The 17,678-nt window shown below is 35.7% G+C and overlaps 1 protein-coding gene across 28 annotated transcripts in view; it reads left to right on the top strand.

The window, feature by feature from the left end:
• RIMS2 (regulating synaptic membrane exocytosis 2) overlaps positions 1-17,678 on the top strand; it is a 448,599-nt gene that overhangs the window by 77,794 nt on the left and 353,127 nt on the right. For all 28 annotated transcript variants that reach the window (XM_071554038.1, XM_071554007.1, XM_071554005.1 and 25 more), the window contains one exon: positions 11,987-12,197. In XM_071554038.1, the coding sequence (XP_071410139.1) occupies positions 11,987-12,197 (211 nt within the window). The remainder of the gene's footprint in view (positions 1-11,986; positions 12,198-17,678) is intronic.

The following is a 17,678-nucleotide window of genomic DNA, read 5'->3' as shown; positions in this document are numbered from 1 at the left end:
TCTATTTTTAGGGACTGATGATACAAAAAGTAACCCGAGTGACTCTGAGAAATACTATCTCTACTGGAGATGCCCTTTATAAATGTAATAATGTTGCAAAGTGCTTAACTGACAGAACTGAATTAACCTATTTTGCAGAAAAATGCTGCATATCTTTAAAATGAAATTTGGAATAAAGTGATTAAAAGTATGATTTATGAAAACAGGTCAAATATAATATAAATTGTGAAACTTCCTCTTAGGGAATAATTTGGACAGAATAGTAATTTGTATACTTTTAATAATGAGACTGTTTAAAAAATAAAGGTCTAGTAATTAGAAAGTATATAGATGTGCCTCAAATATCTTAAAGATTGTATTTATTGAAATTCCTATCATAAGCAGTATCAGAAAAAATGTAGAAATAGTCAACATGCAGCTATATTTCTAATGTTTTTACATTAATGTAACAATTCTGCCTCAAAGCAGCAATCAAGTCAATCAGGAAGAAGCATATAACAGTAACTATAAAAGTAAGCATTTTAAATACAAAATGGAGAATGGTACAATACAAAGACTGTATGAGACCCAAATGTCTTTTCAGTGATTTAGATTTCACGTCAAAATTTTTGTACAGGTTGATGCCTTAGATTGCGTATACCTGTGGAAAGAGACACACTGAAGACAAGTTAATGGAGAAAGATATAGGGTTTTATTAGAAGAAGCTTCCACGTTCAAACCCAGGGGGTTTTGACCCTTAGGTCAGGAAGTTACAGGGTTTATATACCTGCTTTTAATATCCAATCAGAATTCTCATTATTCTTTAATGCCCACCCAAAAGTTCTGCCAATCTACCCCCTTCGTCATGGGGGGGCAGTTGGGCTTTCTCCTGTTGTTTGTCTTCTGTCATCTTGCAGGTGTCTGCTGAAAACCAGCTCGGCCTTGACAAGGCCTGCCAGCTCATGAGAAAGGCACTTTAATATTCAGACTTAAGATCAGACCAACTCAGCAGAGACTATATGATTCTAAAACCTTCTAAAATTACATTAAATTCTTAAGCATCAAGGTTATGAAAGTTTTTGTATGTCTTCCTCAACCTTGTATGAAAAATATTGAATACAAGTCATAGTTTTACATAAAGCTCATAAAGTAATATGTTATGCTACAATATGTGTGCTGCAATAGCTGAAAAAGAATCCTAATTCTAGTTTATAAAGTAGTTTTCTGTTACAAAAATAAGTCATGAGATATTATTTCCCTCCTGTTTAGCAAGGGGCTCTGACCGTTCTTTCTACTGTTTTACCTGGAGATCTTTTGTGGTTGGTTGACTTCCAAGTCTAGAGAAATTTTCTGGATTTTCTAATAGCTAAAATACTGCAAGTGCTGGCAGCTGAGACTGTCATGATTGTAAATGTGTATGATGATACATCTGATGTGCCTACTTTACAATAATATACAGGTGACAGATTTTTCCTGTTCTTTGTGCCTTCTCTCATAGAAATTAAGGGTACTGGTCATTATCAATATGAATCTGAATGTTCCTATGACTGTTTCCGAAAACTGCTATTTGCCCAAAGTGCTTAGCAGCAGCAGCAGCAGCAGCAGTGTGTGGTCATACTATGGTATCACTACAACTGAAGAGTCAAATAGTATCACCTATTTTAAGGTGTCTCTGATTGTTTCATTTCTAATAATTGGTAAAGCTTGAGCTTCTGATACATCACTACTTTAGATGCAACAGTTCAAAAGTTTCCTTCTGTCACTATGACTATTTTTCCAAACTTGAAATGCAATTGCTTTGGAGACAATTGTTCTTTTCTACCAGAACTGGCAGAAGTTGTTAAAGTGAATCTGAGGGTATCTGGATATGTATCATGCAGTGTGACTGCTTACACCTTTTTTTGTAATGAGTTATTTAAAACATTGACCATAATTACCTGCAATTTTTAATCTACAATATTGTAATTTCTTTTACTTACTATATCTGGGATGAAATATAAATGAAATGACCCAACTTTAAAGATCCTGTTCTTGTGCTTTGTCACATACACTTCCTGGCAGCCTACTTTTACTAGAAGTTCAACTGCTCAGTCCTGATCTTCATTGTCAGCTGAGGTTTGGTTCTTACAGCTTCAGCACTTTATCAAAGCAGCTCCTTTGGGACAGCGTGGAATGCAAACACAGGGACAAGGCCCATGGAGCTGGAGATAAAATATTTTTAACTGCATGAATGCAGTTGTGGAATGAACTTGGAGAGTTTCCTTGGAGAATCAGGAAGTTTTTCAATTACAACTGGCATAGTTAATCTTAATTTGAATGAGACCTAAAATTACCTGGGAAGTGTTGGCCTTGTCACAAGGGTAAAGAGCAGAAGGAAAACTACCACCGTGATGCATAACAGTGTGGGTTTAGTTTACCTGCTTGATGCTTAAAGATTAAAACACAGAGTCCTATTGATACTTTCCAGTATAGGTGGGGAAGGTACAGAAATAGGGGGCAAAATGTATTAGAAGAAAAATGACAAATTATTATAGAGAAAGAATAAAAAATTTAGCTAAGAGTGTTTATTTTAGAATCAAAAGAGAAGAGCATAGTAGGAATAGACAGATTCCTGATGATTTAAGAAGCAATTTTCTATTTCTTTTTCAAGACCATGAGCAGCTAATGAGAATGAGGAAAAATATCCTCATTAAAAATTAGCTTTGATGTAATCACAAAAGTATATGAAAGTTGTGGAAACTTCTGTTGTAAGATAGGATTTTAAGTAAGATTCAGAAAAGAATAACTGGAAACTTCTTGATTACATTGAAATAAAACACAAAGTAGAGTGAATATATTCAAAGGTGTAATTTCTATATGCAGTTTTTAAGAAGCCTTCCTTACTTACAGGAGGTTACTCTCATAACTCTTGGTCTGAATGATTTAGCCATGGTTAAACTGCTGAAGGAATGAGGTATTCTCTTTAATTTTAAATGTCCATATTACTCATTACAACCAAAAAGTGTTGTAAAATATCTAGACAAATTGGATGTTTTACTATATTCCCTCTGTTTTAAATTTAGTTGTGACTTTCTATCCTTTTTGTATATTTTAGATTGTAAAAGTACAATAAACAGTTTAGTAAAATACTAATTTTAATAAACAAGGAACAGTAATAAAACACTTCCCAGTTTAATCTTGCAGTTAGTTTGAACTGCTGAAGAAAAAATAGAAGCAAGTATCTGTCTGTTCTGAGGAAAACTGGAAGTAAATGCACAGCCAGGGGCTACCTACATTTTTCTTTCATATGCATCTTGTCTACTGTTATCTTGGCATCATTAAAACTACACAGAAATATGATACCATTAATTGGTTCAGCCCTTTATAATCTATATGTTCATCTTCTCCACATTCACTTTCTCTTGTAGCCATGCAAAGAACTATTGTGCTTAGCTATTGCTCGCTGCTCCCTTGTCAACAAGGCAGTCTCACTGCTGCTAGTAAATAAAGTTAATAAATAGAGTCTGCAGTTTTTTTCAGTACTGAGCATTAGAAACATCAAAAAATAGGTGAGGTAGTCCTGTCAGTTCCAGCTACCTTTTTGTCTAACTGCTGGGTTTGCTGTTGGTTCATTCACAGAGTCATATCATCCTCATTTATTAAAATGGAGGAGGCTTCTTTTCCACATCCTTTCTTCTCCTTTTTTTTTTTTAAACTGAGTTTCTGAATGTATTAAAATAAACCAGATTCAGTGACATGAATTCATCTGTAGTTATGAATTTATTTAGGGTCACACCAAATGAATTTGTTCCTCATGACATCAAAAGGAGTGCAATAGGATAATATTTTCTATTTTGTGTTAGAGGTCAAATAAGCTGAGAACAAAAGGTGGTAAAATGTGATATGTAAACCTCTGCAGAAAGCAAGTGGAGAAAAGAGAGAATGGAGCCAGGTCAACTTGAAGACATTATGTTGGCTATGTACTGTATTTACAAGTATGGCTTATGTGAGGTTTCCACCAGAGAGATTTGGGTTCATTCCCCAGCTGGAGGCAACTAATGTTAGAGCATAACAGACACCTTTACTCTGCTTCCTTGCATGGCAAAGGGGCAATGAAACACATCTGTAGAGTTTTGGATGCTAGTTATCACTGCTGTAGTTGGACCTTTTCCCACTGCAGTTACAAGTGAGCAGCAGCACTGGTATAAACCAAGGGCAATATCGGTTAACAACCATACTCCTTTCTTTCCATTCCCATAGTTCTTTTTCTTGTCTTCAGCATTTCAGCAGAGTCAGTGTAATTCACTTACATTTAAAGTATATATATTCACTTAGAATAGAAATTCTTCTTTTTTGAAATATCCTTTCATGGAAATTTTCCAAAGTAATAATGTTCTATATGTATGGACTTATTTTATCTCTGTTTGTGCCCTTTTAACATAGGATTCAGATTTTTTTGGTTTTGGTGTGAATTCAGTAAGAGTATTACATTGATAAAGAAATACTTCTGTGACTTAGAGGCAGGTAGTATTTTTCTTAGTGTGAACAAGGTTATTCCTTTTGTATGAAAATAAATATTTCACCATGTTTAGGGCGTCCTTATTCTGTGACTACACAATTTCATAGGCTCTTTAAAGATGTTCAGCTCTTAAAATTGCATTGCTGTTCCTCTGTTCCTATTTCACGTTAATTAATATAGCAGAATAGTTAAAGTACATATTCCTTAGTAGGTTAGAAATTGGGAAACATGAAAATCATTATTTTTTAATAATTAGTCCCACCTGTAGACCAACTCAAAGTAAAACAGGTGTAAAAGGTAAAGATTTCAGAGATTTGTTTCTATTGACAATTACAGGAGGTTTCAGTCTGTTTTTAGAAAAAAGTTACAGTGAATTATCTCACTCACTATTTGACAGTGCTGAACATGGCTGTTACTGTCACTACATGGCTTATATTTAACTTTCTTGTTCTAAACAAAATACTTCCAATTCTAGGAAAAAAATCTGTTTATTAACTCTTAATGTGGAGAAAAAAGTCTTTCCCACCTGAAAAAATAGGGCAGAATTAATTTTTCCCCTACATCCTTCACTTGAACAAATAAAACCCATTCAGTTTATTTATACAAAGTACAACTCTCATAATAGAGATTGTGCACAGTTTTGAGATAAACTTGTGAGTTACGGTTTCTGTATAATTTCTTGAATTCAGGACAGGTAGAAATTCAAATCTAAGTCTCTGGCATTTCAGGCAAACACTCAAATTGGATTTTATGGTATCTTATATTTTCTGGATATCATATCTGAGATATAAAGGAAAATTATAGTGAAAGTTTAGCTAAAACTGATACTTTCAGTAGGAAATCAAGTAAGTACCTCTGACTATCTCTTTTCAAGATCTTAGATTTATCCTGGTTGTTGTAAATTCCAGGGCAAAGACTAAAAACAGGCATTTTTACTCCACAGCTGTGCTTTTAAAGCCCTTTCGATTTGCATTCTCTAAACATTTTTTTTAAAAATCTAAAGTGTAAACTGGCATTTTACTTAGATAGACGATCCTGTAGATAAAACTACTGACAGTAGGAAATAGCTTTTGTTTGAGGAAAGCAGACAGAAATACTATGTCTATTCCAATGAGACAGTAGAGATTTTACCAGCAAGAAAGTTAAAGTGCTGTGAATTGAGTGAATGTACAGAGAGATCTCTGCTGACATCTACATTCTGTCAATATTTCATTTTCAATGACATAAAAGTTGAAAACTCTGAATTGTGAATGGCATCAAGACTGTAGTTGTGTTGTCTGACTGGTTATGATAATCCATTAGTTTTAATCAGAGTTGGATGTCAGATTCTTGTTTGAAGTTTAATTGCCCAGTAAGTTTTCTTTATTTGGTAGACTTAAAGCAGAATTGTGGTCTTCTGAAGAGGAGTTTTGTGTGATGCCCTTTCTCATTTCAGAGGAAAACTGGCAAAACCATCATTTGGCAATTAAGAAAACTTCTGTTTTACAGTGCTTAACTTTGGGTTGTTTTATCTTTTTTTAAAAAAAAAATTCTATTTTATAGACTCCACACATTTGTATGAAAGCATAAACTCAGAATTTTGCTGTCCATTGCATTATATGGAGTTGAAAGTATAAATCAGTTCATTGGTCAGCCTTTGAGAGAGTTAACTGTTCTCATGGTACTTTGTAAAAAGTATGAAGAGGTGGTTTTTTTTCCCTATCAGTATAAGTAGTCACTTTTTCTCCCCACCCCCAGCACTGCTGAACCAAATAATTGTTTTTGAATACTTTTCCTTATGATTCTCTTTGAGTTTACATTTAATATTTCTTTTTTGATTCCACAAAGCCATTGCCAATTACATAATAATAGCAATGTTTGAAGAGGATCTCTGAGCTGACCTCCTACTCAAAGTTTGGTTGTTGCCAACACTAGATCAGGGCCACTAGTGCTTGGTCTAGGTGGGTTTTGAAAACCTCCAGGGATAAGGATGCCACAGGCTTCTGGGACAACCTATTCCAGTGGTGCACTGCCAGCTAATGAACATTCCCCTAATGCCCAGCCTGAACCTCCTCCTCACGTGCTGTTATAATGCGTTTGATCCTTTTATCTGGATTTTTGACAACCAGAAAGTATTTGGCTCTGTAATTTTTCCAGGTGATTTTTAGATTACATAGCTAGTTTCAAGCAGGTCACTGCTTAGTCAATTCCTCTGACCAAACTAAACAAACCTAGCTTCTGTATTCCCACCTTGCAGATAGCATACTCCAAGAACATGACTATTTTCTTTTCTGTTGACAAACTGGACTTTTCCTGTTTGTCAACATCCCTCATGAACTGGCAGACCCCAATCTGGATGCAATATTCCAGGTGCAGCCCTGACAGTGCCAGGTAAAAGGGAATAAATAACTTCTGCTTCTACTCTTGCTAATATGACCCCATATGTAATTTGTCCAATTTGTAACGTGAGCACTCACACCACTGGCTTATTGCCTGGTTTCCACCCAATTTCTCAGGGATTCCTATCAGTAGACCTGCTGTTCAGCTTGTTGTCCCCAGCCTTTACCAACACATGGAGTTATATATGTAAGTTATATATATATATAAGAATAATATTCATTCAGAAGAGAAGTTGGTGTACTAGGGGGCAGAGTAGCTGGCACTATGATAAAAGCAGAAACTTTAAGTGTACGATAGAGGGAAGAATGTCATAAGCTACCAGCTACTCAATGCCACCAGGCAGAAAAATCATCAGATTAACGGACTTGGCAGAACTGAAAGCAGACAAACCCTTTCTGAAGTCTGGATTCCAGCCACATCCGTGCTCCATGCCTGGGAATAGGAAATGAGGCATGGGCTACATCAGTGATAAAACTTCCAGAGAAGTGTAGCCAGGAAATTGCTGTTGCACTTACATCTGGCCTAAACATCCTGGATACTTGCTTAACAGCCACCCTTCTCATGATAGATTGGAGGAAGCTTTGGAAATTTCAAGCATGTTTATGTGAACTTTTGGAAGGCAGAAATAGTTTCAGAACTTCTTGTCAGTAATTTTTATTTTGTTTTGGTAAAATGCTGGAAGTTTCATGGACATTTCTGGAGGACAGGAAAAAATAAAAACTTCTGTAGAAGAGTAAGAAACATCAGACTACTAAACTTGCTTTTCTTGTTAGCATGGGTTATGAGAGACTCACAGTTTACTGCTTTATGATTGATACTGAATTTCTCATTCCTGGAAAGGTGGGTGGAACAAAAAATAAAGAGAATTAAATTAACTCCCTTCCAGAACAAAGCAATCCAGGAGCAATCCAAACTCTTATAAACAAGTGCTTTTAACATTGAGAAGTTCTCTGTGAAGCTCTCTTGGATACAATGTTTTACAGCACAAAAAAAAATCTTGACTAGTCATATAAGTCTCATGAACTTCACCACTCTAATTTCCAGCAAATGTCAGTGTGTGTCAGGGAACTCATTTTCACAAGAGAAGAAAATGAGCAGAACTTAATTACTAATTTTTCAGCCTAACTTTTCATTATCATTAGGTGTTTTCATAAACTCATATCAACTTCTCCTTTTCCTCTAAACTTTATAGCAGTTATTATAGTACATGTATATTTGAAACAAATGTATTAATAAGAGAGATTTTGCATCAGTGCAGCTAGATGTCATGTGCTAGTGAGGCCATTGTGAAAATACACACATATCAGGGTTAGAGATATGCATTGCTGAGTTTTCTACTTAAATGATTTGTTTCTGTATGGTTTGATATAATTATCTGGGTTCCCAACAACAACAACAAAAATCCCTATCATGCCTAAGAATATGATTTTTCATTATGGATATGTATTTTGGCCAAAAATGCAACTCCTGTATGGAACCTCTTTTTTCACTACAACAAAGACATTGAGGTGCTGAACTGAGTCCAGAGAAGGGCAGTGAAGCTGGTGAAGGGTCTGGAGCACAAGTCTGATGAGCAGTGGCTGAGGGAGCTGGGAATGTTTAGCCTGGAGCAAAGGAGGATGAAGGGAGACCCTATTTCTCCCTACAACTACCTGAAAGGAGTTTTTAGCCAGGTGGGGGGCAGCCTCTTCTATGTAACAAGCAACAGGACAAGAGGCAATGGCCTCTTGTTGAACCAGGGGAGGTTTAGATTGGATATTAAGGGAATTTTTTCACAGAAGGAGTTTTCAAGAATTCTAACAGACTGCTCAGGGAAGTCTTTGGGTCGCTGTCCCTGGAAGTATTTAAGAAACATGTGGATATGGCACCTGGGGACACGGTTTAGTGGTGGACGTGGCAGTTCTGCATTAACAGTTGGACTCAGTGCTCTTAAAAGTCAATTCCAACCTAAACTGTTCTATGAATTATGAATGGGTCTTGACCACTTGCGTTAACAGAGTAACTCACTGGATAGAAGACCTGGGAATTGCAATCTTGGGATAGCTGAGTTCAGTTCCAGGCTCTGAAGTTTGCCTTGCTACTGGTTGCTTTCTTTTCCTTTCAATTGAACTCTTGAGCCCTCTCAGGCAGAAATGTTCTGAGATAAAACATGAGTGCTGATAACAAAATGGAGTTTTATTTACATTATGTTTTCTGAAAAGGATATGCTATACATTTTTTATTAAATGTGTTTCAGATACTGTGCTATTCTAAATACCTAATTATTGCTGTATGTTACTAGCTTAATTTTTGGCTTAAACCTGTGCAGGCTGAAAGAGAAAGAAATATTTATGTCTAAAATCGATAACTTTTTAAAATGAGCATCATAAAATGAATACTTTGCATTTTCTTGCAAGTATACATTTTCATCTCAAGTGATTCTGCTTAGTAAGCAGAACACATATTGTGTGTAACTGAATATTTCATGGATTCTTTTCTTCTGTGTCTAATTCTTTTCTGACAGCTGTCAATACATGTAATATTTTTCTTGGAACAGTAAAAATGGTAGTAAGGAGCTATTTTGGCAGATGACTACTTGTTTCCTACTAGAACAGGGATTTTAGAAAACTACTCCACATAACCTTGAAAAGTTTATACTTTGAGGGAAAAGTTGTGACCTTTACATAGATTCTTGTGCCCAAGAGGAAACAAAAGTGAAATTATTTCAGTACATGAGGCTTAAGATTTGGCAAAAGGCTTGTGTTTTTTATGCACCAGTGAGACTGGTAAGCAAATAATCATACAAACAAAGGCTGTAGATTATAAGGAAGCCACAAAACTGAATGGAGCCTAAAAATAAATTTGGAGTTCAGCATAGTTAATATGCTTTAAATGAAGAATGCAATGTTAAGCAAAATTAAAAGGCAAGCAAGGTCTCAGAGCTTTCATGTGTTATTTGATGGAAACAGGCCAGACTACCAACTACCAATTATTTACTGTTGTCAGTGTAAAATGCTGAAATGTGCCAGGCTTCCAGATTTCCAAATTTTGTTTTCAACTTAGCTCTTGCTCATTAGTAACTCGTGTCCTGACCCATTCAACAAAGAACACTCGATAGTGAGCTCTTTCGAACCAGTGAGAGGCAGAGGAAGCCCATTGTCCCTGGCTCTCCAAATGATAACCCTCACGTCCTTCCCATGGGTGCCCCATACAAGACTCCTGTCCCTGCTCTGCTGCAGGCCAGGAGGCTTGGGAATGTGGGAAGGGCTGACAGTGAGACCAAAGTGTGCCACTGTAACTCTGAGTCTACACTGCTGTGGCTGAGGCATGTGGACTCAGGATTGATCTCCAAGTGACAAGAGCAGGTACATGAGATAAATGACACATAAGCAGGATGAGGTAACTCTGCTTTCCCTCTTTCGGGCAAGGGTCAGCGGCAGTCGAGAGCTTGAGGTGGCAGTTTGGGGCACAGAGGGACAGGAATGCCCTCCAGCCTCCTGTCTTCCCTGATGGAGAGATGAAGCTGCCTGTTTGATCCAATTCCTCTGTGGTGTAATGGAAAGTATATTGTTGGGGGAGTTTCCCTTCTTGCCATATGTGTAAATATCTATGGTGAATAGCTGTATCAACTATCAAGTATCAACTTTTAAGTGATTCAGGATGATCTTTGTTTTGGTAGGAGCCTCTGACACTTCCGATGAACTAGTTTTGCAGCATTAGTTTCTATCTGATCTATATAAAGGATATATTTATGCTTAAGGAAGTTGGTCTTCTGGATTTAGTTTTTTTTTTTTCTAGGAGGTTATTTTTTTTTCAGCCCTATGCTTCATGTGTGTTTTTAATAACCTAATCTCAAGAATCCCTAGAAGGATAATTCTAAGGAAAAATAAAAGTCTTTTGCAACTTCAGTATTTTGTCTTAGGTTACCTTTTTAATGTTTCACAGAAAGTGCTTAATTCTGGGGTTTTGCTTGAACTTACTCCAGGAACTAAAATCTCTGCTGAAATTAGACTTATGCATTTTAGTTTGCTAAAATGTACAGATTCTATTAGCAAAATTAGTGAGTTGAAATCCCTGCTAAGTATTTAAATATCACTTTTCAGACCCCTTTAAAATACAAGGATAAAGGAGAAGTCAAAGTTCTTTTTGTATTTGAATCTCTTGCACTATGCAATCTCACATTTTTGATCCTTTTTAGAATCTGCTAGAACTAAAAAATTATGACTTTTTACAATGAAAATTAATTTTCCCATGACATTCTTTAGCTTCAGAAATAGGGATTTTGAGAAAAAACTATAGATAATGAAATAAGTATGTAAGTATGGTCATAGTGAGCCACTTCTAATTATCATATACAGAAATTTGATAATTGCGGACTCATAAATGAAGCATCCTGGTTGAAAGATTCATTGCAGTTCTGTACTCACATGACCACAGACTGTGCATGTGGATCTAGTTCTGGAAATGGAAGGTAAATGTGTGAGAGTATCTTAAACTGCTGTCCCTGGATTTTACACCTAAGGTAGTCTGCTGCCTTACATTTTACATGAGAGGACAGTTCCCATCTGATGCAATGAATGGCTTAAATGATTTATAATGACTCATTAAGATGAGGTAACTTATTATAGGCTTGGACCTGGTGAATGACAAGTCATTGAAAAGACATTTTGGAATCATTATTCTCTGCAGTGTTGTTAGATAAAAGAAGATAAGCTATCTCAGGGGAAGATATTTGCATCTCTCTGGTGGAATTAGGTAAAAGTACTCTTGGAAGAATGAATTAGATTTTTTTTTCTTGCTATTAACCAGTGTATTGTCTTGTACCATGGGCTTTTAAATCACTTAACCTGTGTCTTACTCTTGTGTATTCAGCAAACAACTGGTCACATCCTAAATCAAAGTTACCTCTCTTGGTAACAGCTGGACTGTGAGCTGAATGTTATCAGTGTTGAGCTTCCTCCAAGACTTTAGTTATAATGAAATGAAGTAATTCTTGAATGTAACACTTCTGAAGCATCAGAAATTAAGTGTATTTGCTTTACTACAGTATTTCTCTCTGATTTGTATTTTAACAGTGATGGCATTTTAGTGATTGCAAAGTATTTATGGGCAAAATTAGAACAACTGTTAATGATCTCTTCTCTTCTGCAGAAAATTGCATCAGCAGTTTGAAATGTACAAGGAACAAGTGAAGAAGATGGGTGAAGAATCACAGCAGCAGCAGGAGCAGAAGGGTGATGCCCCAACCTGTGGCATCTGCCACAAAACAAAATTTGCTGATGGCTGTGGCCATAACTGTTCATATTGCCAAACTAAATTCTGTGCACGCTGCGGAGGAAGAGTGTCTTTACGGTCAAATAAGGTATGGAGTTACGAGAGTTTAACAAGCTTTCCTTGACTCAGTATCTCTTATTCATTGCTTATGCATCCAAATCACATAACTACTGGAACAGATTGCCTTTAAGGAGGTAATGATATCTACTTCAGGGTCTTTTAAGACATCTGTCCTCAATTCATGTAATTTCCAGTTGCAGGTGAATTTGTGCTCATAGTTTTTAATTAATACAAATAATTTTTAGACTAACAAATTGCTGAAAGTACAGTTCTTTGACTGGAGGATGAGCCTGTATTTGAGACAGAAGTATACCTAGTGATCTAATGAGACATTGATTATTACAAGGTACAGAAAGGATTTGTTTCTGTCCTGCTTGCTCAGGCACTTCTGCACAAGATTATGGTAAAATTGGTGTTAGAATATTATATATAATACACTATTGTGATTTAAAACCTTTCTTATACACATGCAAATATATTATGAATATTTATATGCACATACACATGCAAATATCAAACTGGAAAAAATTAAATGCACTAACATATATTGTTGCAACTATTATATACTGGTGTTTATGGTAAAACAGCAATTTGCATATTTTAAAAAGTTGAAAGATATAGTAAAAAAATCAGCACAAGTGAGATAATCAAAGAGAACTGTTGAGATCAGTTTATTCAACATTTTAGATAAAATGTTTAGATCTGATACACAAAATCTGTCTGACAGTTGTGGAAGATTTGTAACAATACTCAAGGTGTATTATGCTGGTCTTCTGTGGAAACACAAATTCTGTCAACAATACAATAATTCAATATTTTAATATTTATTATTATTATATTTTTATATAGTTTATTTCCATAAGCCTTTCTGCTCCCCCCCCCCCCCCCCCCCCCCCCCCGTAATATGCTCTTTGCAAATACCCTGCAATTGGCAAGTATTTTCTTTTGGAAGGTAAGAGACAATGGTATACAAGTTATGTATTTCTTTGCCTTAAACTGAAAGGTAGATTTAAATAATAGACTGAAGTCTTTAACTGACAAACTATATAATAATAAAAAATATAAAAATATATAAAAAGTATAATAATATTTCCTGATGATTCAAGTAACTTAGATTATGTGTGTCTCAAATTGCCTTGAATTTCATTAAGATAATTTAACAATTTTGTCTTCAATAAGTTGACATATTTTTTAATAACTAAATTATATTGCTGATAATAAGAGAGATAATAATTTCTGAATTATTTTCATCTGATTATAAAAGCTAGTGAGGACAGATATTTGAGTCATTATGCCTACATACTTGCAAATACAGAAAAAGTGCATTAGAAAGAGAGCCTCATTTCCTAAGAAATGTTCTGATGCACCATTTAGACTCATGATGGAGCAGGTGAACTTAGCAGATATTTGTCTGACTTCTCTTGACAAATTTCCAATGAGATTCTTCCATAGCCTCTTAGGGAATTTGCTCCACATCTTCACCATGTTCACCACAGAAAGTTTTTCTACTCTCTAACCTAAACCCATCTTTCTGTAAGCCAGCATCTCCATTCAGTCTATTATGAATCTGTTCTCAAAATCCTCTCAACTGGCATTTTTTCTATTACTGTTGCTAATTTAGTTCGTTTTTACCCTAGATAATTTATGAACATGCTCAATAGAGTGTCTCTAGACTGATCCCTTGTGAGGTGTCACTGGTGATACCTTCCCCTCAAAAAAGCCTGACCATTTACTCCTGTCTTTTCCTTCTTGTCTTTTCATTAATTGAGTTTTCTTATGGATGAATTTATTCCAGTTCAGCAGTAGGAGGAAATCCCCCTTTGTTACTTTCTCTATGACTCCTTAGATGAATTCTAATGCCTGTAACAGACATCAATTCCCTCTGCAAAAGCCATTCTGACTTTTTCACATTTTATCATAATTTGTTGATAGACTTGCTAATTTTAGTCTGTGTTTTGGTTTCTACACACCTGTTCAATGTGGATGTCAGACTCAGTCTATTTTTCAGTTGATAAAATGTAGAAACTCCTTTAAAAAGAACAAATTTGAATTTTTGCCATTTATACTTTTTGTCAATGAAAGATTTTGTATTACAGTTAACACTTTTCTTAGACTTGAGATGTTTAACACTGAATATCACCTCATTTGAAAAATATTTTACTGAAGTTTTTTTGATGACTCACTTTATTGCTTCTCTTTCTGAAATAGCAGTTTGGGGTATATACTCCAGTTCATTCTGCATAAAATTATATTCTAGAATAAATGTCTTTCTAATCACCATTAATATGAGCATAAAAGATCAAATTCAGAAAGACCATGACTGTCTCTCTTTATGATCTCTTTTATGTCTGTACTCATGATTAGATTAAAATTATTTTATCTACCAGAATTTACAAGGATTCATTCTTTTCTGTTCTCCTTTAAGAATACAACTTCAACTTCTTGAAGGATTACTAATAACTTTCTGTTTTAACTTTGCCTTCTTTGGTCTCTGTATACATTTTTGACAGGTTATATATATAAGTTGCTTTGGATCTTGTATAAGATGATTCTTGTGCTGTCTGAAATATTCTTTCATGGATCTGTTTGATCTGTTTGTGGTCTTCATAATATGAAGTTCAAAGCCAAACTCATGCCTGTTATACCAGATTCAGCTACTAAAAGGTTTAGTACAGACCAGTATTGGCAGAATGCACCTCAGGCAATGGAGAATTGCAAAGAACACTTCTCTTTCTAAGGGCACAAGGCTGACTAGTGCTTGCAAGGTTCATGGCAAGGAGAAGGAGCAGGGCATGGAAATATTTTGACTAATGTCAGAGCACTAGATTAGTATTCTCAGAATGTTTGGATGATTTATTCCTTTTTCAGTTTATATACAGTGCCTGAAATATATAAACATTAGCATTCAGTTCAAGCTGTACAAAAATTATCATTATGTGGGAGTTCCTTCTAGATCAAACAAATAAAACTGATAATGGTGGCACTTTTGCATCTGTACAACTTATTATGTTAGTGAATGGAGCATTCAGCCAGAGTAGGGGCTTAAATTTCCAGGGAATATGGAACCTTGAACTGTCATCTTTTAAGTTTATAATCAATTTCAGATTGATTAAAACTGAAATAATAAATGACGTGACAGCAATAAGTATTTTGTCTTAGTAATAAGGGTACTAGTGATATATAAAATATACCACTATTCTTTTTTAAATTATATATTGAATTATATAGGGGAATGTACATTGAATGAGGCAATAGACAGCAGAATGAAGTTTATACAGGTGAGACACTGAAATGTTAAAATATTAGAAAAATACAGTTTCCAGACAGATACATCATTGTGTGCAGTGAATATAACCTTCAGTAGCTCTGAATGCCAGTGCAGCAAACCAACTTTTCACTTCTACAGAAAGAAAAGAAGTCTTGTCTGAAAACTTAATTTAATGCATGCTGAAAACCTTCTTTCAGGGTGTTTGGCAACCTGCTATCTCTTGCAGCCACTGAAACATCCTTCTTTTTTTTTTTTTATTTTAAGAACAAAAGTAAGGGATTTTCGGTTGTTTCATAGGACCAAACACCATCATGAGAAAACTCATAAGGTGTAAGTAGGGAACTTCTCTGAGCTCTCTCAGGTTTAGTGAAAGTTTTGCATTCTCATTATTTCTCTGAGGCTATGCTTGATTTTCAGAAAAACATCAAGTTCTCTTTGTTGAATGATTTTAACTGCAAGACTTGTGATGTGACCATGGAGCCACAACACAAAATTTTAGTGTCCTTGTGGTAATGCATAATCCATTTCATTCTGTTGGGAATTGTCAAGCAGTGTAGAATTAATGTGTCACAAACAGATTTTCTAAGTCACTAGGATTTGGCACAAACTCAATGGTTTGCTTCCAAATAAGTTGGTCCTTGGAATATATGGTTTGATTCTGCCTTTCTCTACAAAAGACTGGTGACCTTTCAAACTTGATGAAAGGATTTCTCTAAATCACATGTGCTTTTTATTTGGTTTCCATTTTTTTTTCTTTCTTTTCAGTTTAGCCCATGTAACACCTCTAAAATCTGATAACCTACAACTGTATTTCTCTTTATGGAGAATCTCAGAACAAGTATCTCTGAAAAAAAAAAGGGAAATCAGCCGCTAAATTATTTCAAAGACAATCTTATTCAGAAGTCATAAAAGTCACAATTTTAGGGTGTAAAATATTTCCTTCCCCTTAGGATGAATTTCACATCTCAGTCTCCCCATGAATAGAATAGAGTTCGTAGTATCAAATATATTGAAGACTTCCAATCTGAAATCCTGTTCTGATTATATTGAAACAATGTTAATGAAGCAGTGAACATCTATGACTGTTAAGACATCTCTAAACAAAGATCAGCTCCATTTTATTTGAGATGGTCGACCTCTTTATTCTTTTGAAAGTTATACCCAAACTTACCAGGGCTACAGTTCAACTGGTTTACATCATGGTCCTTAGTAGTTTTCCCTACTCCTTCCTCAGTGGAGTTTGGCTTCTCTGATGTGGTGTAACTGTAATGTAAGGGATCAGCCTTTAGGAAAGAACTAGGTGAGGATGGTCTGCAACAAGCGGTCTTGGGACCTTCACTGTCTTGCCAGGGAGTGACTCAGGTGCTGAGCATTGGTCCCTGCCTGAGCTTTGCTGCTGGCCTCTCCAGTTCCCTTGCTGAGCCAAAGCTGTGGGCTTGGCATCCTGAATTGTCCCAGCTCTTCCTCATCACTATGGACCTGCTGGGGACCTGGATCCTCTGCTGACCCAAGTTCCAGTCCTGGGCCCTATCTTTTCCCCTTGGGTGCATGCTGTGGGACACAGCCCTGCAGGTGGGAGCATTTCCTCCTGCCACCCTTTGTCCCTGCTCCTGGCCCTGGCCAAACTGCTGACCCTGCTTCCGCCAGGACAGCACAGAAGTAGCACTCTGTCCCAGAATAACAATTTGGTGAAAAATTTCTTCAAATATATTCATTTAATACTAAGAGTAAAAATCTTGCCACAAGTACCATTTTGAACTAGGAGATGTTGCTCCTTTCCAGTCTGTAAACTTTGCTTGCCAACTGATACCTATAAAAACCAATATTCAGAATCTGCATTTCTCTATTGATACCTTGGATTCTCTTGATTGTTAAAAAACCCCTGTGATTTTAATACAGACTATGTGGATATGATAATTTCCTTCAAAAGATGACTGCACAAACTATTTCTGTTATTAATTTTATTAATTTGAAACTATTTACAGTTGATAGCTCTTTTGAATCTCATTTCATAAGATTGCTTGTGTTTGAACTCTTCACTGTTTCAAAGCTTTCATAAACCTTAGAAATTATTATGATGCTAAAGCAATGAACAAATCATAATTTTACACAGATTGATAATTTTAGGCACTTTAGGTGAGAAAAACATTGTCTTGAAGAGTGGCTTTGGCTCATGCAGTCAGATGCCAGATTGTCCTTCTAAAATATGTTTTTTCAAAAGAATCAGGTATAGACGTGGGC

The sequence above is a fragment of the Pithys albifrons genome, chromosome 4 (assembly GCF_047495875.1).
Source record: "Pithys albifrons albifrons isolate INPA30051 chromosome 4, PitAlb_v1, whole genome shotgun sequence".
Classification (NCBI taxonomy): domain Eukaryota; kingdom Metazoa; phylum Chordata; class Aves; order Passeriformes; family Thamnophilidae; genus Pithys; species Pithys albifrons.
This window is presented reverse-complemented; position numbering and strand designations above follow the sequence as displayed.